Consider the following 26,116-nt stretch of genomic DNA (forward strand, 5'->3'; position numbering starts at 1 on the left):
GTCTTTCCTGAAAACGACATAGTTGTGACTTCTGACCGATAACTGTTCTGCTATGACAATCAAAGGAGTATTTCGGGACTCGCGCTTCCATCCATTATCCAGTGTGAAACAGCACACTGAATGCAGATCTGAACACAGGTGTTTTTTCGTTTAGCTTATGCAGCTTCAGAATTCGATGAGTCGTCTCAACGAAATTCGTATTGCTTTGATCGAGAAGCACAGCTGCGGGTCGAAAAGCATTTGACCATTTGTGCTTTCTAGACAATAAGTGATCTCTCACATATCGGTGAAAATTCCCGTCTGCTGCTTCGATTAACTACAGGTAGCTTTGGAAACTACAAAAGACTGTAATGCATATTTTTATTTACCTTTCCACATTTCTTCCCTAAGTTTTAATGGCACTCTTTAACGCTTCAAGCGATGGGAACACTACCAGATACATTGTATTCAAAAATACGTTATCTGTTTCTGTGACAACGGGAGGAACAACTGACCTTGTACCTTGTACGTTAATATCATAAAAGCTTTCAGTATTTTATTATTCCTATCACCACTAGTGTAAAATAAGACAATAGGCAAGAGGAATGTATCTTTGCTGTGAAAAGTTACAGAGTATTTACATAATATATATACAAGACCTTTAGTCTTCCATTTACATCTTTCGGTGTGTTCCGTGGTCTGAAATGTCTTGTCGTCTGGTATGCACGTGTTATGCCAACGCCACACTTTCGACATATTGAAACCCTTCACTCCGTCTGACAATTGTAGCAACTCCGATACCACGTCCCGCTACACACTACTTACACACAACCTTGTGATTGGCTTCCACTACTCTGGTACACTTACCTTCTTATTATCAACTTGTAATTCCTACCTATTATGTATAGTTATGCAACCTAATTTCATTGTGACCATTGACTCATAGTAAATTGTCTTGATTGAATTAATATTCTCATAGAAATATTCTTAATGAAGATCTAGTTGTAAACAGCACTGTTCGCTTATATGCATTGTTCTAAAAAATGACCATCATTCTATGCCTGGACACATATTACTTATTGAAATAATGCTTAAGCCGGAAGTCATTAGTGCTACAGTAAAAAAAAAAGAGAAGGATCATTCTGTTGGTGTATCAGTCAGCCGATTGACCAATTCACAGACATATTTCGTAGAATGGAATTCAATAAAATTATTTTATTATAGAATGGATAAATATATAGATATGTTAAAGCTAGTAAAAATCTGATTTACTTGTAACGCGAATATATCCAAATCAATAAATGAATAACAAAATTGACTTTGCATATAATGTGAGACTGACTGTCTAACACTTTGACCATTACGTATCCAATAACCAATAAGCACTTCATGACAACCTAACTATAAATGAAATTGAAATGATTATTTGAGAAAAATGTGAAAATAGACAGTTTTAAATAAGCGTATACACATATATCACACATGGTTCAATTGCCTGGTAATTCTAGTCACAACAGTCAACTAATAGGTCATGGATTCAAAAAGAATTTATTAGAATTAATTCGAACCACGTATATCGTATACAACTTGGTGTACACAAATATATGTGCTTATCAAATGAGTTGTACGTAATTTCTTATTTAAGCTAAGAAAACTTTCAACAATAATTAAAAATCACCATCAAAGAATACAGGGATTTATTATAGAGAGATACCTAGAGTTGACTGTGATAAAAAAAGCTTCGAATAGGTTCAGTTCATTTTAGAAATTAAGAAATCCAGAGGGAACAATTAAGTCAATGAAAGTTTGTGAATTATACGCAAGACAGTAACTAACTTGAAACATATTATCATACTTTTCAACAAAGCTTATGGACCTGGGAACTATGGATTGTGCAAAGATCGATTTCAGAGTTTTCAATACATATTGTATCTATAAAACAGCTGTTTCAGTTGAGGAGGAAAGATTTTTTATAAACAAATCAATGAAATGCGCCCTCATGAATAAACACGAGTATTCATGTACATAAACATCATGACAGATTGATATAAGTGAATAGTGAATTCCAAATCAGTTCACTGAAAGTAACCCCCTCGTTTTGAAACCTGTGAAATCTGTGAATGAGCATAGCTGAGATGTCCAAAATTTAACTGAAACAACTGTCTAGTAAAACCCAAATTTAAATCTTACCCAAATGAATTAACTTCCACAAGGCTCTAAAATAGATAATGAATAATCGACAAGAAAAGCAACAGATTTGAGGAAAAGTATTCGTGATAAATAAAAGCTGGTAATTATTTTAACTTGATGCCGAAAATGACACAACGAAAACAACGGCTAGTGAAGTACTGTTGACGATACGAATCGGTCATTATACTGTTACATACTTTCTAGACAAAACAAAATAGTAGCTAGAATAATCGATAGAAGGAACAGTTGATAAGGCTAAAGTGAGTAAACTGTTATGATCCCATGACAATATGAAACTGTAGTGATACTAAGCTAGATAATAAATATCTTCTCTTCTCTGTTTACAGACATGTGACTGGACCGCTTTAAGGACAACAGTCTAGATTTATGACATAGATTAACTATCCTTTTAATGATCCTAAGTAGCTTTTCTTGGTATTCAAGATAAACATGTGATTACAAAGAACAGTTTGACAAACTGAGTAAAATCGAACATCAAGACATGTTAGTTAATCAGATATGTTTGTTGTAACTATGACTTGACTGGAATGACAGACGAAAAAATATCTTACACTTTACAAGAATCGCTTTACATGGTTTATGTATGTGTATTTATTCACTTATTAGTCTATCCGGTTGCAGTTAGCTAGCGAAATGAGAAATATCAACGAGTCACTAAGATTCAAACTGAACTACTCTATTTAGTAGTATTTAAACCAAGATAATTTTATTCACGGTAGTAATAAAAAGAAAGAGTTAAAACGAATGAAAAGACCAAAAATTAGTTAAACTATCCAATTTGTAGGTTGAAATGATCAAAGATGGATCTCAGTTGGTGTGCCATTGAAAACCAGAGAACACTGGACAATTATTCAGCCCTGGTGTGTGACTCAAGAACAGCAGGCACTGACGACCCCATCAGGAGTCAAACCCAAGATCATCAAGTTCTAAAATGAAAGCTTCAGTCAGTGAGTCAGCTACAACGTGGGACCAGGCACATATATGCATCGGTCCAAGTTGCCATACCTCGTTAGCACAAGATGAACACCGGATTCATAGAAGTAGTTAATTTAGTGGTGGTAATATATAAAAGATAGGTTGTATATAAGGATATAGTATAGGAAGGAAGAAAGTTATGAAGCAATTTTAATTTTAACCTCTAACAGCACTCAAGATTGTAAATGAAAGCTTAACCAACAAACAACTGGTTTGGCATCCGATGGTAAACATTCTCAATATGTTGAGAGTGAAATGGTTATGACATTAGGTGATCGTCGCGCTATGTCATAAGCTGATTGGAGTTTAAATTATACTATGAGACGTCGATCCTATGATCCAAACAACTAAGTATTTAGTCTAAGATCTGAAGGTTACTGGTTTCATCTCAAACAGGGCGGTGAGTACCCCCTGACAAGTAATGCTTTTATTAGGATGAACTAGCTGTTTGGTGCATTTGTGTTAAATAGTACTCTGAATGAGATCAATCTGTGATGATTACAGTCTCCAAATTAAACTAATATTCATAAAGTCCTTTCAATTTAATCAAGAAATTTCAATAATAAAACATGTTACTGAGTAAGGAAATTTTTATGAGTTTTTCTTTACTTTAAAGCTAATTTTTATCATAAGCTGATATCAATGCTCACTCCAAAATCATCTGAAAGTCTTTCGGAATGTAACTTCGTGCAGATTCAAAAGTGTGCACCGATTTTTATAGTCTTAAATTAAGATGAAGTATTTATTCCATGATACAAAACCATCTTTAAAATACAATCTAAGTTTTCATATTTTCAAAATATAAGAAACAACTACTTACCAAAATATTTAACTAAATGTTCCATAAAACGTCGTAATAGACGTGGTTTCGGTAAAAGATAATCAACTAGTAATTGTCTTATATTGACACCATGCTGCATAGTGGATAAATGAAGAAAACAAGAAACATGACGCATCAATGGTAGATGAAGACTAAGAGCAGAACGTGTTGGTCGAGTTTCTGGTACAGTTGGGCTAATTAATCGACCAAGTCCATTCAATAAATCGGCTAATGTTGATAAACAAGCTTTAGTATATAATAAGCAATGTGTACGTTCAGACTGAAATATTTTGAAAAAAAAACAAATCAAGTAAACTTATATTATTCTTGATAAATGGAAATAAAAGATTATAATCTATTCTGAAAAAAGAAATACCAAAATAGGTAAATAAAATAGTCCGCTATGAAATTATGCACTAGGACCATTCAAGTAGGCAAAATATTATGCAAAACATCCAACCGTTTCATTGCAACAGACGCTTTACATATTTTACTCAATAGAAGTGTCCATTTTAGCGTTTTCGTATGGTCGAGGGTGACAACAGTTTATTCTTTCATGTTAAATACTCTCTCATACAATTATAGACTGACAGTCATTGACAGAGTATTCCTACTTACTACTTACACGTGACGGAAGTGATTTTACGAAGGTGGAAGAACGAAAAGCGGACATTCGGATCTCAAACTGAGTTAAAGGATGCGAAAGGTTTGCCTATGAAAGTTGGAAAACCCTGATTCATAAATAATAGCGTGAATAGGTTCCACGGTCCTGAAGAAAGGAATGGTATACGTAACAATTTTGGTCACCTTCTATCATCCCTTCACATTTTCCTGACAGTGCTTTATTGCCTTGTAGATTAAAATTTCACATCAAAGGTTCTTGGAGTGATCTCCAAAGAGTAACACCTGTTTCAGTCCAGTATCCTAGTCTACATACAAATATTACAACAAATACTGATGGTTGTTAACATGGGAGGTTTGTCGAATATTGTTCGACATCAAGATAATTTAGACTGTATATTGACTCTAGTTAAAAAATTATTGAATATTTAGCAACAAATTTAGAAATATACTGGATGTATCAAGCATATTTTCCATAAAATTATACAAAATTATCAAGTGAAATGCAAAGCATTGTGCACTAAAAAGAATGTACGTTTATGTCTCACATAGAACTATTACTTAAGTCTCAACAAGTAGTATAAAATCAAAATGATAATAATAGACATACTGGAAGTCGACAATGTTTCCAAAAATTCCACATTGTAGCCGAACTAATTTCAACTTCCATTGTAAATGCATGATAAAATGTCATTGTTTCATATTCAATATGATTTCCCTCTTTCATTGTAAAACAATTCATAAACTGTAAGAAAAAAATTATTACTAGAAATACTATTTTCAGTTTTAATTAAAAATAGGGGATAAGATAGAAATGTTACTATTATCCAGTGAAGGTAAGTGAATGGTCTAAGTAAGAGGATTAAAATAAAAAGGAGTTTAGAAAAACTGATATTAAAGCTAAAACTTCTCAGGCAAATCATATGAGTTGTTCTTTCCCCCTTTTCATTTTCTCATTTTTTCTGTACGATCTACTATCTTTTACAAAACACTTGTTAAGTATGAGGATATTCTTATTGTAAGTATCTCAATTTATTCCTCTTCGGGTCGCCTAAATATGACTAAGTTCTTAGCATTCACCGAACGATGACCTTTTTTTAGTAGTGTCGCACTTACTTCTCATAAATGTCAAACTGCCAATTTTAGCCTGATACATGAACAGAGCTTAGACGACCAGTTAGCATTCCATGAAATCTGTACTATTGGGATTCTGTAATAGAAACAATGTTAAGTGTCATTTATCTTGAAGTAAGTTTTCCCTCTGATCTCTCTTGATCTTCTCATGTTTTATTGACATCGAAGAAAGTTAATCGTTTGACTTATAATATAAAGTGGCTCCATGTTTTTAGCACTGTTTGACATTTACTTTTACAATTTTGAATATTACCTATTATTTAAGAACTCTCGTCTAAATTAGAGCGAATAGTTTCACAGTATTTGAGCGCCGAATTGATGTAATACATTAAATAGGAATTCCTTGAAAAAGCTTGGACCAGATTGCCAGGCAAAACGCTGGATTTACTACAAATTCATTCGCTGACATTTTACAAATATACTATTCCTATTTAATGTATTACCTATTATTGTTTACTGATTTCCAATATTCCTTCCTGAACTTTGGAGGAAAGATTTTCCTGTATTTCAGAAAGTTTTGAAGACAGTTAGTAAGATATTTGGTGCATTTTTGTGATGTCAATGTGAATATAGTTGTGGATTGAGATCTAAAATCTTACAAACTCCTGGCCAAGTGTTATTTTATCAGATACGAATCATCCACTCTCCATTCACATCTTTTTCCCTGTATGTCTTCTTCTGGTAGAATGAGAGGCGAATACATTAGAAACTACGCAAGTAAGTAAAAGTATGAATGTTCCTACAATATTGTATACAGCACATATACTACGAGATAAGCAAGTCCCAAGAGCTGACCTAACCAAAAACATATTCATAAACATGTAGCTAATTCACAGTTGTATAGATTCCCATTTCTTAAAACATTTTCTTTAATCTCAGATAGTTTAATTACTTATTTTATGTATGTATACATATGTGATGGTCAACTATTGTCCTTTTTGTGATGTGTGAAGGGTAACAGAGACTTGCTGAAATATTGTAAACTGAGAATTTCAGATTGTACTGAACATATAATATTGAATAAAGCCATTATTATTACGAACATTATTATTCTACCTTAAATATATATTAGTGGATACATAAACTGGAGAGTATAAGTTGGTCCTGAATACACCATCTAAAGTATTTAAGAAAAGACTAGACCATAAACTCAGTCTTAACTAACCAATGTATTTGTTGAGATAGTGTACTATACAAATTGACTGTTTGTTGGAGCCATGTGTGGGAAGTGCAGACCACCCGGTTGACCTGCACACGATAATAGTAAGCAACAGTTAGATACAATGAACAATATGGCTGTTGTATCTTAAAGCCTGGCTACTTATCACGTGATTTATTCGCCAATCGAAGTGCGACCTATATAATCTTAGTACTGTGCCAAACCAATGACGTTCGATCGTATAAGCAGCCTAGCATCCTTATTAGTCCTTTGTTCTCTTAGCCCTTCCAGCTGAATCCAGAACGCCAATAACAGCTCCTACTGTGCGAATCATTTATTTCAAACATATTTGGTTTATGTACCAGCCAAACAGACTACGTCACACCATAAAATAGAAAATGAAAATTGTACAAGATCTATCCAGAAGTGGCTGTGAGTGTGGGAGACTGTAATTAATAGACTGGGTATAACTCAAGAACGGTAAGTCGTATAATAATAGTCTATGGGTGAAGATAAAGCTTATAATAAGAGGAATATGAATATGCATAGTTTAGTTACTGAACAATTATACAATAAAAATATATGTATAGTATTATTCCATAAATGGATCCCAAAAGTTACCGTTCAGTATTCTCGTCGGGATATAATAATGGCATCCCTTGAATCTCCAGTCTGCATTATTCTATACTTTTTATTCGGACTTGATGTTTAATCTTTCTTATTATGATTGATACTGCTGTTATTCCGAATTCTTCTTTACGCATCCAGTTAATTTCATCTTGCCATGTTGAAATGATGCGGAATCCTGAACGGACGTACATATATATCAAGTCCCACTCTATAACTTACTGAATGACTCAGTATATACAGGATTTTAAATTTTTACGGGAGGTGATATTCACTGATCCATGGGATGAAATATCAAAAGAATGAATAGAACTTGACAACTGGAAAGGAGAGCATAAGATAGGTTAGGTTGGAGATTCGCGGTTGGCGACCTATGACCTACTAAGAGTACCAAGCTTAATGAATAAATAGGGTACGACATCTCCCTCTGAACATCACCCCCACAAACGAATTTTCTGTTCACTTACTAATAATTAAAAGCTTTGAGCAACACCTACATTTAAATATAATTATCAATGCCTACATTCAAGTGGACGGCACAATTTTACTTGCATAAGTTTCGAATGTCAAACATACGAACTAATGCTAAACTGTACAATTTCTTAACTGAAAAAAGTAAACAATAAACAACAGTAATAAAAAACAGTTATCGGGAGAAAATAAAGAAAACATACTTGCATATATCGTATTAATTTAGTCCATGCACTTAAAAAATCTGCGTCTTCAACAAGAATATCAACTATTGATTTATGAGAAACTAAATTACTGAGATCTGAAACAAATGGCCAAAATACATTGTTTTGAATTAATATCCCATCACAACTAAGCACCATATTGCTTCGATCGTCTAAACGCTATTGAAATAATGAATAGAGTACGAGAAATACATAAAAATGTAATTTTCTCAAGGGATTGTGCTTTGAAAAATAAATTATAAGTCAAGGGAAAAACTATTCAACATTTAGTATCACCAATGTTTGACTCTTGAAGTTACAATTCCTTTTTTTTTTAACAATTTAGGTATTGACGCATAATTACATCATTTTACAAATTTTAATTATACCGCTGAAGTTTATTTTAAATCTAATTTCACAATCTCTTTTTCACTTTATTAATATCTTTTATTGCTATACTAACGTAATTTGATATTCATGGTAAATAGGATTGATACACATTCGTGTTAGATCTTACAATAACTTTAATTGGTTCTCCTATTAACTCACCGTTATTACCAACGTCAGTAATCAAATGTATGTGAGATTGAAGATGAAGTAGGTTAGAATGTACTTAGAGACAGGATTCGAGAACTGGATTCCTATTACAAACTGAATTTCTCTCTTCTTTCATCAACATCGTAACGACAGCTGAGTTGGTCGAATACCGCCATTTTGATTAACTTACAATCTAAGGAAAAAGATGTTACGACTTAAGCTCCTGTTCATTATCACGCGACAAAATTGTTATTCAGAATACCGACTTCTATGATATTGTCCCTGTGTTGCACCAATTGCACTTCAACCAACACCATTAACCTTGGGTCAACTCATCTAGCCCAGTTCAGAACACAAATACCAGCCTCCACTACATGAATCGTGTACTTTGAACATATGTGGTTTATTATACAAGCAGAACAGACCACATTACATCATAAAATGAGAAATGATAATTATGCAAGATCAAGCCCAAAGTGGGTGAGTACGGAAGACTGTAACTAATAGGTTGCGAATAAATTACGGATGGTAAATCGTATAACAGTAGTCAATAAGGTCAGATGACAGCTCATGATAAAGGAAATATCAATATGCATATAATGTTTTATTGATGCCGACTGATTTGACTCCGATTTGGATGAACGTATGAATATGTCTTTCATTCAGCTCGTATATTACCTAGGCCATCCCCGTATGAATGACAGTGGTAATAAGAAGCCAAATACGGATGGCGTTGGAGGAACTTATTTCAGGCATTCGTTTATCCAGACAGATCCAGAATAAGAAGCGGTAAAGCGAAGAAGAGAGTGCGAAGCAAATCGAGAAGACATGTGAGCCAACTCCATCTAACCAAGTCGGGATCGATATTTATAATCAAACAAAAATAGGTTGCAGATATGTAGTGAGTAGGGTAAGAGATTAACACGTTCATATAAAAAAGTCAAGGTTTGATAAGCGAGTAGTTGACAAGGTCAAAATGTGAACCAAGAAGAACGAATAAATTGGTCTGTTTGGAAGCTAGACTAACCTATGTGGGCTTGACATAGTACCAGACACTACAATGTAGTTACTTAATAATTATCCAATAAGAGTATAGGTGATAATAGTCCACAAATCAGGCTTAGGAGTTAACATTAATTTATTCAGAAGGAAACATGAGATAATTGTATGACACAACAAAGAAACTCTCTGGAAATTACCGTAGACCAGAATGGCCAATGAAAAGCAAGGAAGGCAAGGTAATCACGAACATTGAAGAACAGCAAAACAGATGGGTAGAGCGCTTCAAAGAACTCTTGAATCGACCAGCTCCATTGAACACAATCAACATCGAAGCAGCACCTACGGACCTCCGAATCGATGTAGGCCCACCAACAATTGAAGAGATCAGCATGGCCATCAGAAAACTCAAGAGCGGCAAAGCAGCAGGACCAGACAAAATCCTGGCAGAGACACTGAAAGCAGATGTAGCAGCAACTGCAAAGATACTCCACATCCTCTTCAGTAAGATTTGGGACGAAGAACAAGTACCAACGGGCTGGAAAAAAAGACTTCTGATCAAAATACCAAGGAAAGGCGATCTCAGCAAGTGCGATAACTACAGGGGCATCACTCTTCTCTCAATACCAGGAAGTCTTCAACAGGATATTGGTAAACAGAATGAAGGATTCCGTAGACGCCCAACTTCGAGATCAACAGGATGGATTTCGTAAGGATAGATAGTGTACAGACCAAATCGCAACTCTACGTATCATTGTGGAATAATCGATCAAATGGAATTCATCACTCTACATCAACTTCATTGACTACGAGAAAGCATTTGATAGCGTGGACAGGATAACACTATGGAGGCTTCTTCGACACTACGGCGTGTCTGAGAAGATAGTCAATATCATACGGAACTCCTATGATGGATTAAACTGCCAAATCGTCCACGAAGGACAACTCACCGACTCATTCGAGGTAAAGACCGGTGTTAGGCGAGGTTGCTGACTCTCACCCTTTCTCTTTCTCCTGGTGATCGACTGGATCATGAAGACGTCAACATCTGGAGGAAAGCACGGGATACAGTAGATAGGTAGGATGCAGCTGGACGATTTAGACTTCGCAGATGATCTGGCTCTTCTATCACACACGCAACAACAAATGCAGGAGAAAACGACCAGTGTAGCAGCAACCTCAGCAGCAGTAGGTCTCAACATACACAAAGGGAAAAGCAAGATTCTCCGATACAATACAATATGCACCAATCGAATTACACTTGACGGAGAAGCTCTGGAGGATGTGAAAACCTTTACATATCTGCGCAGCATCATTGATGAACACGGTGGATCAGATGCAGATGTGAGGACGAGGATCGGCAAAGCAAGAGCAGCATATTTACAATTGAAGAACATCTGGAACTCAAAACAATAGTCAACCAACATCAAAGTCAGAATTTTCAATACAAATATCAAGACAGTTCTACTGTATGGGACGGAAACTTGGAGAACTACGAAAGCCATCATCCACAATATACAGGTGTATATTAACAGTTGTCTACGCAAAATACTTCGGATCCGTTGGCCAGACACTATCAGCAACAACCCACTGTGTAGGAGAGAACAAACCAGATTCCATCCAGTGGAAGAAGAAATCAGGAAGAAGCGCTGGAGGTGGATAGGGCACATATTCAGGAAAGTACTCAACTGCGTCACAAGGCAAGCCCTCACATGGAATCCTCAAGACCAAAGGAGAGGAGGAAGACCAAAGAACAAACTACGCCGAGAAATGGAGACAGGTATGAGAAGAATGAACAACAATTGGACAGAACTAGAAAAGAAGGCCCAGGACAGAGTGGATTAGAGAATGATGGTCGGTGGCCTATGCTCCATTAGGGGTAACAGGCGTAAGTAAATGAGTAACTAGAATATAAGTCACACTATGAGTGTGAGGGCTAATGATACTTTTTGGTTATGCCAACCAAGGTAGATGAAGGGGGGTTCGAACCTGGAACCTAGTAGCTGAAAGTCGAACACCTTGGACACTAAGCCACCATTCCAAAAACCGTAGAGTTGTGCTAGATACGGAAGACTCTTATGGTCCGAATCAACTGAAGTGGTTCGAAAATAAACAGTTCCTTCTACAATTCACTGCAGTGTTCTCTTGAGACAGTGTGGTGAAGGAGTTGCGATATTTGTAGTAATTTTCGCTAATTAATAGTTGTACTACTGATTTCATTCTGTTTTAATTTCTCCACATTCGTTTGATCTTCTTGTGATTAAGTCTGACAGTCCACAACAATATAGGATTGTAAGAGTTTTCCCCTGTTTCTGGCTGTCATTTGATGACACTATCGAGAGATTGAATGTATCTAAGGCTTAGTCTTTATTTGATCGGTCGAATTATATGATAATTTGGAACACTTCTTTCCAATAAAATATATATAATTTAAAATAGATCACTTATAAGTTCTTCAAGTGACCAGATTTCCCTAAAAACTGGAAATCAATGCTTAGAAATGTAAAATGATCATACACCTCGGACTTAAAAAGAATGTAATCACATTGTCAGATTTACTACATTCACAACTACTAATGTCTGAGTGGACTACTTCTACAATTAAAACTACACAGAACTACATTTATAATAAAGACGTTGTGTGTTAAATATGGTATTTTTCAACTTCATATTGAGCGTACGTCCACTCTAGACGATATTTTTATTGATAAATAGTAACCATGACAAAACACTAAACAGATTATGGTTTGATTGAAATTGTTTTTTTTGTGGAAAATCAACCTCATGATATATATATATATATATGTCAAGATGAAAATTTATTATCCGACCAAACAGTGGAACTTTAATTTTCGTTAGACAAACTATTATCAATGTTAAAGTGTATCATACATTACAATAAATCAATTGACTGATTGACGAATGAATTTACTTATCAAAATATCATGTCACTGAAATTAATTAATTCTAAACTTACAGTACGACAACACGTTAACATATTTAATAAACAATGTACAAGGAGATGATGAAGATTTCTTTGTTTAATTACACGTAGAGCTAACTCTTCACCACTGAACAATTGTACTGATATATGTACAATACGATTATTCATTTGTAAAGACCATTCAGGTGAAATACGTGCACGTGCTGAAAGTAGAACAGTTGAAGCTATACGTGTGTAATGATTAAGATAGGATTGAATAAATTCTTCCTATGGTACAATAAAGAGAAAATGGAATAAAAGATATCAGTATATATGAAAAAAACCGATATAATATTGTGGTGAGTTTATAGTTTTAATTACTTGTATAATTTGTGGCGATTGAAGTGATTCCAAAAAACTGACATGTCTTTTCATTACGTAATGACATTAGTTAGAGAATTATTGGAAATAAGGGAGTACTAGAAAAAAGATTCGTCCTAGTCTAAGATAGCTTTCGTATTAGTTCATACCTTTTTTATATCTTTCATATCCATTTTTTAACTATATTCTTTGTGTCTAGTTTCATGCTATTATTATTATTATTATTTTAACTCTTCCAATTTTTTTATTGTTAATATCCATACATTGTGCTTATATAAATTATAGTAACTTGGACTAATAGAGACTTATGCCATGATTCTATGTTGCTTGATAAGACTAACTGATGCCTCGGTGTTTAGTTAACTGGGGTCCATGACTTCGAACTATTAAATAAGAGAGCAGTTGTATAATCTAGTTCGAGTGTTGATTAGCTCGCCTAGACAGCCTATTTAATACCAATGACATTCGGATAACTAATGACATGCTAAATGTGAGATGAAAGTCGATAGTATCACTAAATTACTATTGGTCCAGAATGCAGTTTCTTACGCTCGCTCATCCGATAGTCATGATAGAGGATAACTTAGCAATCTGAAAACTAGCTATGAATCACTCACAATATAGAGCGAAATTCTGCCCACACACCAATAGAATTAGGTTACAATCCGGACTCGTAATAATTAAACAATAATTTAAGGTAAAACGCAACATTAACTTTTGTTTCAAACTAAAGTTTACAGGTAGTGGAACACAAGAACATAAATAGTCTAGGTACTTAACAATTATACGACAAAAATACAAACAATAACTTCAGATAGGACCATTCCGTAAGTTCGATTTTTGCTTGGTATTTATCCCAACATAACACTAAGTAAATATACAACCATCATATACGGTTCTACTAATAGGCTGAAGATTATAATATCAAACCTACAGAGAAAAAATTATATTTTTCATCGTATACTAAGAATACGATCAATAGTATATGAGGAATCTCTAGCTCATAACACAATTATATCAATCAGTTTTGTTTTCTCATTTGAAGAGTATTCATATCAAGAAACGGGAAGTAATTTTAAAGGTCTTACAAATGTTAAATAACAATGTGATAAGCTATAAAAACATCATCTGTTGTACAGTAATATTTGCTAAAATTTAAGAGCATTACGATAGGCTCTAGAAAACTTCAGGAATCGTTATTTAATGGTAAAATTAACGAATATAGATTGAAATTATTCAAAAATGGTTTCTACAGCTCTAATGGATAAAAATAACATTGAAATTAGCCTTTTACATAGAACTGATATGATTTATAAATTGATAGATTGAAAGCAAAATATAATAAACTTGACTATCATCGTGCAAATGTATATATAAGAGTCAAAATATCTGAAAACAAAAATAATAAGGGAAAGAGGATACAGTGAAAATCCATACAGTCCTAATCTTATTAGATTAAAAGTGACGCAACTTAAAATTATTTGCAATAACGCAGGTATATTCAGTCTTTCTGTTGGCTCAGATCTTAATTTTCTAAAAAAAACTTTTAATCATACTAATCCATACTCTCTTCTAAAATCATCTTTTATGTAGAATCTTTTCTACCTTCCCTAATATTATTACTATTTTCCCTATCCTGGGATTTGTCCTGACAATTTCATCTTTCTGAGCTAATTTGAGTATGACAATTCGGACCGATGTATACATGTACTAGGTTCTATAATGCGTATGACTGATTAATAAAAACCACGAATACATTCACAAGGATTAAATACATATTAGAATAACTAGAAAAATTGAACTTGACTATTCACCTACACTTTTTGAGACTAATTCAAATGATTTGACATTTTCAATCTAGTTAATTAATTCATTGTGTAATTATAACGTGACTTGTCAATCACCATAAGTAATAAAGGTAAACGTTAAAATTTTCCATGATAATAATAATAATAATAATAACAACAATTATTACTATTATTACTATTAAAACAACTTTAACAATAATTAACCTTGAATTCTTCAACAGCTAACAATCCAATTAAGAATGTGACCAAACTTTCCGGAAAGCGTAGTTTTATGGTTGAGAAAATGAAAGCATCCAAAAGTGTTTGATGCACTAGATTTTGATTGCTTATAATAGCTACACACAGATGATGAAATAAACAAAATAGCAATAGAATTAATAAATAAAATTTTTAATAATCATTACTGTTTCTGATTAAGTTACCAAAAATATTATCCCATTAGTGTCGGAAAGAATGGACTGGTCTTCATCAAAACAACTATTGAAAACCTGAAGGATCACTGGAGAGTTGTTTCTAACCGGTGTGAGACTCCATAAAGGCAGATGTGGCCTGTACATTAGAACAGAAGACATGTATGTAGACATGAAATGCTGAAGGGTTTTTCTTAGCAGTAATTTTCAAAATTAGGGAAGAAATATTGTCACACCACTTTCTATCGACCTCTAATATTAAGAGGGTTAATAGTACAACAGTTGCCTCAAAGTAAGGATGGGCACAAAATCCTAGATATAAGTCAGTTTATGAATTGAAGTCGTGAGATGAAAGACAGAATTGACTCATCCAACTTATCAACACTTGGAATGAGACCACAAAGATAAAATAACTTACAGCTTTAAGAAACTGTCATGAGTGATTAACAATGTGAATAATTGATGGCTCAGTTGGATTTTTTAATGCAATGATATACCTAAAAAATAATGAGATCTATGGTCTTCATAGATATCGGGATTTTCCTCACGGAGGTTTTCATCTTTTTATCATTGTTATTATTTATTATTATTGGTAGTAGTATGTCGTATGTTTGGACGGATATAAGTAGTATGTAGCAGGAATTGAAAGTAGGATTCTTACTGACAAAAGAGGAACATGAGATAAGAAAGCAAAACAGAGAACAATCAGAGTAACAGCAGAAATGGAAAAACGACGGAGTTGGTAAGGGACAACTCAAGGAAGACGTACAAATGGCGTATTTAATGTAATGTTTTCATATTTAACGAATTCAGTGTGAAATTAAGCACGATAAAATTAATTTTCTCCTCATTAAGTAGTAGAATTGATAGTGGTAACAACATATGATTTCTCTACATTAACACCTTAATATGTTTTTAATACCACATTAAAAATAAAATAATTATTATCCAAACGGTGAAGGGCGATGACTTTGAACGTTAAAACATCTGGCTTTCGACAGAGACAGGCTGCATGATCAAATTTTAACTTTAACATCTGGGAATTTATAATATCACTACTATGCTCCAAACAAACAGAAAGGATTATACTATGTATCCTTACTAATTGAATTATTACAAAAAAGCGCATTTTAAATTACAACAGCCGTATTCCTAAGAGATAAATAAAATCGATGATATTATCCATTTGCACTCAGAAAGACTAACCTGAAACTAAGCATTATAGGTAGCAACTCTTAAAAGAATACATAAAACATGGAAATAAAATACATAGTTTAAAAACAGCGCCACAATATAGACTAAAACTACTCACGAGGAAATTCAAATTCAGGATTACTGGATACACTTAGTTGATAGTCTCCACATGCTCTCCGACTCTCGGTTTCTGTTAAAAACAGAAAAGATAAAGTTACAGTACGTTTGTTACTTGATTTTTGTCTTTTTTTAACCAGTCATCTACAATGTAGGACCAGGCACATATACGCACCGACCCGAGTAACCATACCTCATTAGCACAACAAGATGAACACCGAATTCATAGAAGCAGTTACTTCAATGGTAGTAATATATAAAAGAAGGATTGTGTATAAAGATACAAAACAGGAAGAAAGAACTAGTTCGTAGAAAAAAAGGTATAAAGTAAGTTTAATCTCATAGTTTAAGGGAAGACAAAGAGTGTATACACCTACGCCATTGTGGTCGATTCTGAGCCATGTCACACAGAATCTCCAACTACTGGTTACAATAGTCACGAGGACCACAACCAAGTAGTCTGAGTCTGCCAACATGGCTCAGGCCAGAAGTTAGTGACTTTATGGATTGATACCACGTTTTGGTTTGGCAGCCCCTAACTTTCTTCTATTAGTCTCCAACATTAGCATAGCCCGCCGTGGTAATCGGTGTACAGACATACGTAGCACATGGCCCAACCATCTCAGTCGATGTAGATTAACAACCTCATCGACTGATTTACCATCATTCCCTAATACCCTGCGTCTAACCTCACTAGTACTTACCCGGTGATCTCAGCAGATACGAGCAATATTTCTAAGGTATCTGTGGTCAAATACTAGTAACTTGCGAGTATCTTCTACTCTTAATGGCCACGTTTCGCAGTCATAAAATAAAACGGAACGAACTGCTGTGTAGTATACTCGTCCCTTAACTGGTAGACGGATATCTCGCCTTCGCCATAGGTGACGTAAGTTAGCAAAAGCCAAACGAGCTTTTTGAACCCGTGCAGAGATTTCGTCAGACACCAACCCATTAAGGCTGATCAGACTTCCAAGATAAATGTTGTCGATGTGTTCGATTACTTCACTCCCCATCCTTAGTCCAGGTGTTGACGCAGACCAGTTCTGGAGTAACAATCTGCATTTAGAAGAGGAGAAACACGTCCCAAATATTCTGGCATTGTTGCTCAGTACTATCAAAAAACTGAATTTTACCAACGTCTTCACCCAATAAGACTATGTGATCTGTGTATTCTAAGTCAATAGGTGGACCTCCTGGTAGGATATCAATTCGCGAAAATTCAGATGACAAGAAAGTTATTTCCAGCAGTAGGTCTATGATGAAATTGAACAAAAATAAAGATAGTGGACATCCTTGACGGATACCACATGAGGTTGGAAAATCAGATGACAGTTCACCATAAGCTCTCACTCGACTGGTAGTGTTCGAGTAAAGAGCCTTCATAAGGTTTATGTACTTCTGAGTTACACCTTTTAATGACAGACACTGCCACAGAACCTCTCAGTCTACAGAGTCGAATGCTGCTTTAGAGTCAAAAAAAATTATCATTGTCGGATGCCGATAAGCAAGCCTGTGTCCTAAAACCTGACGATGCAGCCACGACCAAGTCTGAAGCCAGCCTGGTTTCTTCGTGTTTGCAGTTTACGAGTCTTTGTTCGGTGTCCGATAATTATTGAGGCTAGTATTTTATACGTTATGTTAGTCAAACAAATCCCTCTATGGTTATCACAGGATGATTTCGACCCCTTCTTATATATTAGGACAATCAGTGATTGAAACCAGTCAGATGAGATTACATCCAATTCCCAGATTTCAGCTAAAATATTAGTCAACCTAATCGCTGAAATTGGACCACCGTACTTAAAGACCTCTTGAGCCAGTCCATCTGGACCAGCTGCTCTTTCTTGTTTCAGATTAGCTATAGCTTTCTGAACTTCAACTAGAGTCAGGGGAACCTATTTCAATGTTCCATTCAGACTGTTTGTGAATGGTGGATAGTTGTAGAGTAGATGAACGTCAACTGAACTGCTCCTTAAAGTGTTCCGTCCATCGTTCTAAACGTCTGGGCTGAGAGCAGATAAGAGTGTTGTCTTTTTCCGAGATTGTCTCGCTTACAGTTGACTTCCTAATTTTCTTTTCTTTTATTAGTCTGAAAAGCTGTCTTGTCTTACCTACAGCATCTACCTTTTTCATCTCTTTTGCTTTCGTTGCCCACCACTGCTCACGATCGTTCCGCAGACTTTTGGTTAACCTAGATTTGATTTGTTTTCGTTCTTTATTGTGTTCAGAGCCTGATGAGATGAGTTTACGAGAATCCATCAGTGCAACAGACTTAGAGAAAATCCATTGGTTTTTCGCAACTCTTAAATTCAAATCATTAATAGAAGTCGCTGCTGTTTCTACAGATGTTCATATATCTTTCCAAGCATTATCTAGGTCAGCCTCGTTTTCATAACTACCCCAGGGTGACCTCAGTTGTTCCTGGAATCTACTTTTGGCTTCCTCGCCACTGAGCTAAACTATAATGGGTCTTCTTAACGTGGTTTTTCTGCATCCAGTGAGGCGCAGGAGAAGGCGTACACGTATTAGAGCATGATCGGAGTCCAAACATGTATTACAGAACGAGCGACAGTCTTCTATCGAGCCTCTCCAACGATGACTGACGGCAAGATGATCTGTTTGAGTCGATTGCTGGTTTGGTACAAAGGGTCACCATGTTAGACGATGTCTCTCCTTATGCCTAAAATTAGTGTTTGTCAAAAATAAACGATTGTCTGAACAGAGTTGCAACAGACGATCACCAATAACTGTTCGCTGAGTCGGAATACTAAAATATCCACCTAAATGTCTGTTTGGTTTAGGTTACCCAAGTGGGCATTAAAGCCACCTGCTACGAGTACTATGTCCGAGCGTTTAGCTTTTTGAACAAAATCAGAAAGCTTTCTCTACAAGTTATCTTTCACTTCACTCGGAATGCAGTCAGTGGGAGCGTAGGCAGAAATGACGAAAAGGCAACGACGTGTGTCGCTACCCTCCCGAGTTCTTACGGAGCCGTTTAGCCGAACAGCATATAGGCGACTGTTAACAGGAATCTATCCTAAGAGTACTTTCTCTGTCCTCTTAGTGCTATACCTACACCCGCCAGTCCGCGAGACAAACGGAGGGTGTATCTCGTCGTCTTCCCATTTTGGCTGGGTGAGGTCAAGCGAATGACCACACTAGGATCCTGTATGCGTGTTTCGGAGACAAAATACATCAGTCGTACGGGACTCTAGGGTCTTAGCCAGGGAGGCCTGCTGGACATAGGGTACGTATATTGAAGGCTCCAATGTTTTGTTTGTAGCGACGCTTCAGTAGACTTAGGATAGCATTTCGCACACTAGAGTCGTTAGCCATGATGGCACTTAAGGAGGAAGTTTAAAGTCGATAGTCGAGGTAGGAGGATTGATAGAAATTGATTATGAATACAGTGGTCTTGAGTGCGGTTATCACTTCTAGGTTGCCCACACCGTCGAAGGGTGCTTCTACAGGTACCTGAAAAGGAAATTGGATTAGAAGTGGTCTTAGTGACCTGAGAGGGTGACCGCAGTGCACAAGGGACAACTGCTTGAGGTCGGTCACACACGACCGTTTTGTGGGTAGTTTTTGTGTTAGCTCCGTACCTTTTGGGATTTTACCGCCGGAGACAGATATCCGTGGGATAAGGCGAGGTGTGCATTTTCAGGGTCGACTTTTTTTAACCCCACCCTTCCTTGTGGGAAAGCAGCATCGCTGTTATGTTGGTTTTCTGAAGGGAACACCTTACTGCCGTCACACCTTCGTATAGTCAGCGGTACGACTTCGCCCTCGAACCTTGAGTTTGCTACTTTCATTCATACCGCTCTTCAACCAACCTGTCAGGCATGGTAGGTATAGCTCGACTGGTTCATTACGATAGGTAAGCCCACCCACCACGTTAAAGTGGCGGCAACGGTCTGGAGTTATGCCAAAATGTTAGGACTTTATTTATTATGATATGAGCAACCCATAAAGCTAATATTGACGAATCATTTACGACACCTAATCATGTCCATTTTCTGTTGATAACTTGTGCATAAGCTTGTTATTTCATTCTGAGAAAAACCTGTCCATCTGACTAATGGTCTTGTCTTTGATCTCAAATCATTCAGAGGCGTACACCAATAATAGTCATTAGCAGCCATCACATAGTCACTTCGTTTGATTATGCATCATCAATCAACCAATCAATCCATATTCTACTCTTTCATTTTAACAAGAGAAAATTCGTTTCAAATCATTACAGCTTCCTCTTACATAACAGAAATAAATATCGAGGTTTTGAAGGTGAAACATTAACAATAAGCAGAGTGAACTTTCAACAGCATATTTGAAAGTGATTACTTCTTAAACTCAGTGGTGTATGCAGTCGAATTGATTTAAGCATTTCCAAAAAATCAAAAATACATATTAGCACTTATTACTTAAATGAAAGTCTCAAATGCCCTGATGCAGCCGAGAGTGGGGAGAGCCAGCTCTCTTTCTCGAAATGCTGTCAAATGACCAAGTGCATACAACCGCTGCCAGGGAAGCCCTACTCACTGCCTTCTCGCTGAATTATTGTTGTTTACAAAATCGAGAGGACGAAAAGTGGATTTCCATCGCCTTAACCGAGCTAGTGGACACGGAGAGTCCATCTAGGGAAGTTGGAAAACCCTGACTCCAAACCAATGGTGCACATGGGCTACACAATCCTGAGGAAACAAATGGCATATGAACCAATTTTTGGTCACTGGCTACCATGAAACTGCATCTCCTTACGATGCTCCACTGCCTTGTGTATTAGACTTTTAGGTCGATAGCTTCGGGTGTGACCCCCTAAGAAAACCACCTGCTTCGGTTCGGGCACCCAGGCAGTATCCCAGCCCTTACACAAGTCGAATGATTTATGTGGCGTATATCTATTTGGTGCCTTCTTGCACTAATGTTTGTTTAAATAAATAAATAATAATAAGTATTGGATTCATAGTTAAACTTAATTAGACATGCATGAATTGATTTAGAATAGTGACTTCAACAATTTTAAGCACTAAAATTTTAAATTTCAAGAGTAATACTATTATCTCCTTATGTTTAAAGTTATTACAAACATCTTATATTCTATGTTAGACTAATTGTCGTTATGGATATACACCGGAGTATTTCCTCTTGAATAAGACTTTCATGAACAATATACCACAGGCGGTCACGTGAAACAGTTAAAGGATCTCTCGAATTAACTTATTGAATATTTTGACAACTTGAACCGATTCCCATATATATCGGGTTCTAAGCTGCTTACGATTCATCAGAACGAAGATTGGTGAAACGGTAACTTCTGAAATTATTTTATGGATTATTATTATATTTGTTATTGTATAATTACTAAATAACTGGATTCCTACGTTTCAATATTCCGTCTAGCGTAAGCTTTCGTTTGACCCATTAACTGTTATGGCTTTTACTTTTACAGGTGCTCGATTTACAGTCACTTTTGGCTTAATTGTGTAGAATAGTGATTTTCTATTTCACGGTGTAATGTGGTCCATTATGTCCGTATATAAACCCACGTGATTGAAATCAGTAAGAGAAGCTTGGCTGTTGACTTCTCATTGGACCCAAGGCAGAGGATAGAGAAAAGATCACGGATAAGTAGACCAATAAGAGTGTAGCTCACGTCAGCTCAAATTTAACTGTGCAGGTCAGAGGTAATAATTACCAGTCTATAACGCTAAGATATAGATAGAATAGTAGACGCAGGATAGGGAAACCATAATCGTAATTGCTATGGGTAAATTTATCACGCAACTCCGCCTGTAGCTCTTCTGGAGTTACTGCCGGTCCCAAGCCCACAAAAAGGAGGAGGGTTGGGCATGGGGTTAGCGACCCCATCCCGTAGAAAAGCTAACTCGCTAAAAAAACGCTAACCAGAAAAAATAATTCAACCATTTAAACTCTGCCCTGGGAGTTGAAGGAATAATTATGACGTCTCATGATGAAAGCCGAAATTCTTCGGAAGTCACGAGACCGATGCACCTTCTAACAACCAGAGCAACACTCTTTATAGGTACATGGAACGTCCGGACAATGTGGGAGACAGGAAAGACCAGCCAAATAGCAATGGAAACGAGGAGATACAACTTGGCAGTACTCGGAATCAGCGAAACCCATTGGACACAAACTGGACAACAAAGGTTAGGTACAGGAGAGATGCTGCTGTACTCCGGTCACGAAGGGGAAAATGCTCCACACATTCAGGGAGTTGCTCTAATGCTGTCCAAAGAAGCACGAAATGCACTTGTGGGATGGGAATCTCATGGACCCAGGATAATCAAAGCATCATTCAGAACAAAGAAGCAAGGGATCACAATGAACGTTATCCAATGTTATGCACCCACCAATGATAGCAACGACGATGATAAAGATCAGTTCTATGAAAGGCTGCAATCAATTATAGCAAAGTGCTCACGAAAGGACCTAACCATCCTGATGGGAGATCTAAATGCTAAAGTTGGAGTGGACAACACAGGATATGAAGATGTAATTGGACGACATGGACTAGGAGAGAGAAATGAAAATGAGGAGAGACTTGCAAACCTATGTGCATTCAACAAATTGGTTATAGGCGGCACAATATTCCCACACAAGCGCATACACAAAGCTACATGGATCTCACCGGACCACACGACAGAGAACCAGATAGATCACATCTGTATCAACAAAAAATTCCGAAGATCAATGGAAGATGTGAGAACCCGGAGAGGAACTGACATAGCTTCAGATCACCACCTGGTTGTGGCCAAGATGAGACTGAAGCTAAAGAAACACTGGAAAACTGGACAAACAGCACTACAAAGGTTCAATACAACCTTCCTTCAAGATACTGACAAGCTCAATGGATTCAAGATAACTCTCAACAACAGGTTCCAGGCTCTACAGGATCTACTGAAAGAACAAGAAACTACTTTGGAGGACAACTGGAAAGGGATAAAAGAAGCACTAACTTCAACGTGTCAGGAGGTTCTTGGTCCTAAGAAGCATCATCACAAGGAATGGATCTCTATGGGAACCCTGGACAAAAGTCAAGAAAGGAAGAACAAGAAACTAGCAATTAACAACAGCCGAACACGAGCAGAGAAAGTCAAAGCACAAGCAGACTACGCAGAAGCAAACAGGGAGGTGAAGAAAAGCATTAAAGCCGACAAGCAGAAATACATGGGAGAATTAGCAACGACGGCGGAAAAAGCTGCAAGAGGAGGAAATTTTATTTTTATTTATTTATTTATTTAAACACATATATATTGGTACAAAAGGGCACCAGATACATATGCGCCACACAAAATAATGGAAGTAGGAAGAGAAGGGATGAAAAGATAAGGCGGACTGAAATGTACAACCAGAAGACTCTTTCAGTTAAGAAAGTTAGAACCACTCTTTATGAAGAAAGTAGGAGAAGGTTACAGCAGGATCGCCACTGGCTTCTATTCTGAGCCATATCTGATAACGTCTCTAACCACTGTGTTGCACCATCTCTCGGACCCCAGCCGGGGAGTCGTGAAGGACCAACAGAAGCTAGTCCTTTGCAGCTTCCTTTCATGCCACGACACCATGTCATACACTGACCACCTCTCCGCTTTTTCCAACCAGTCCCAGAGTCGGCAAATAATGCACGACGTGGAAGTCTCTGGGACGACACTCGTAAAACATGTCCAAGCCACCGAAGTCGGTGTTTCAAGATGGTGACACCAATTGAATTATCGTCTCTGCGCCCGAACACACGATGCCGAACCTCTGCATTACTAACATGGTGTTGCCACTGGATGTCAGCAATCCTTCGGAGACAACGATGATCGAACACAGAGAGACGTCTAACACCCTCAACTCGGAGAGGCCAGGTTTCACAAGCATAGGGCAAAACTGCTCTCACCGACGCGTTGTAGATCCGACCTTTCACAGCCAGACTAACATCACGAAGGCGCCAAAGATGGCCCAGATTGGCATAAGCCGCTCTGGCTTTCATTATACGTGCATCAATCTCATCACTCACGCCACCACCAGCACTTATGTAGCTACCTAGATACACGAACTTCTCAACTACTTCAATCTGCTCACCATCCAGGGTGAGTACAGGATGAGAATCCTGCCAGTCTTGTAGGAGTACTTTGCACTTGGAGGGTGCAAAGCACATGCCGTACCTGCGGACACTGATTGCCAACTGATTAAGTGCGGATTGCATGCCTTGGGCATTATCGCACAGTAAGACAATATCATCCGCATACTCGAGGTCGAGAAGTCGTTCTCCAGGCAGCAGATCCACACCGCCATTACTTACATCCATCAGAGCTGTTTCCAGGATGTCGTCGATGGCAAAGTTGAAGAGGAATGGTGAGATTGGGCAACCCTGCCTAACCCCGCTGCTCGAATGGAACAAGGGAGAAAGGTGGTTGTATGCCCTCACTCTGCCTGAGGTGTTCGTATGCAGGGCCTTTAAGATGTTAATGAACTTCTCAGGCACACCCTTCTTCAATAGACAATCCCAGAGAACAGTCCTGTCCAACGAATCGAAGGCAGCCCTGATATCAAGAAACACTACGATTGTTGGCCTGCGATAAGTATGACGGTATTCTAACATTTGGCGGAGGGTGAAGATGTGATCAATGCATCCTCGACCAGAACGAAAACCAGCCTGCTCCTCGCGAGTCAATCGTTCTCGGGTTTTAAACAACCTACGAAGAATGACAGAAGCCAATAGTTTGGACGCAATCGGAAGTAGACTTATCCCCCGATAGTTGTTACAGGAACAACATGAACCCTTTTTAAAGATAGGGACGACTATTGACTCATTCCATGATGTTGGAACACTTTCTTGTTCCCAAACCTTTGCAAACAACACCGTCACTTCCTTAGCCAGAAAGTCACCACCATCTTTAAAAAGAGCCGGAGGTAAGTCATCTGGGCCCGGTGATTTGTAGCGCTTCAAGAGTCGGAGTTCCTTGAGGACTTCCGCCTCGTCTGGTGGATCGGTCGTCACCGGCCATGGGGGGCAGGACAAACTGGTTGATGTTGCCGGAGCAGCAGGCCAGTTGAACTGCCCTTCGAAAAATTCCGCCCATCGTCCAAGACGTCGAGAGATGTTAGTGATTGGCATCCCATCATCCTCGTAGATTGTTTCACTCACACCAGACTTCTTGCTGCCAGTGGCTCGGATGAGTTGGAAGAGCTTCCGGTAGTTACCAGATGCAGCTGCTGCTTCCATCTCATTAGCACGCTCCGACCACCAGGCTTCTCGGTCCTTACGCAAGCTTTGCCCGATTTCATTACGTAACAGCCTTCGTTTGTGGTCAAACTCACGGTCACCCGGAGTAGACCGACGGGCTTCTATCAGTTGTAAGGAGCCAGAAGAAACCCAGTGCTTATAAGCGGGACGTTTCGCGAAGCCGCAGGCGGCTTTACTCGCCATTTTCATGGCGTCGTGAAGATGCAACCAATGCTCATCTATACTTTTCAGTGGGATGGTAGCTAGCCTAGAGGCTAGCTCCGCTCGATACTTACTTGCAACAGAAGTTGC

At 37.4% G+C, this 26,116-nt stretch overlaps 1 protein-coding gene across 1 annotated transcript in view; it reads right to left on the reverse strand.

Moving 5' to 3' along the window:
* Smp_138450 (ubiquitin ligase E3 alpha-related) overlaps positions 1-26,116 on the reverse strand; it is a gene marked incomplete at its 3' end in the record, with an annotated part of 45,379 nt that overhangs the window by 12,312 nt on the left and 6,951 nt on the right. Inside the window, exons 4-10 of the mRNA XM_018799557.1 lie at positions 16,571-16,642; positions 15,053-15,183; positions 12,714-12,947; positions 8,201-8,380; positions 5,217-5,351; positions 4,074-4,265; positions 1,252-1,380 (exon numbers count right to left, since the gene is read on the reverse strand). Of these exons, the coding sequence (XP_018651334.1) occupies positions 1,252-1,380; positions 4,074-4,265; positions 5,217-5,351; positions 8,201-8,380; positions 12,714-12,947; positions 15,053-15,183; positions 16,571-16,642 (1,073 nt within the window). The remainder of the gene's footprint in view (positions 1-1,251; positions 1,381-4,073; positions 4,266-5,216; positions 5,352-8,200; positions 8,381-12,713; positions 12,948-15,052; positions 15,184-16,570; positions 16,643-26,116) is intronic.

Source organism: Schistosoma mansoni, chromosome 3 (genome assembly GCF_000237925.1).
Source record: "Schistosoma mansoni strain Puerto Rico chromosome 3, complete genome".
Classification (NCBI taxonomy): Eukaryota; Metazoa; Platyhelminthes; class Trematoda; order Strigeidida; family Schistosomatidae; genus Schistosoma; species Schistosoma mansoni.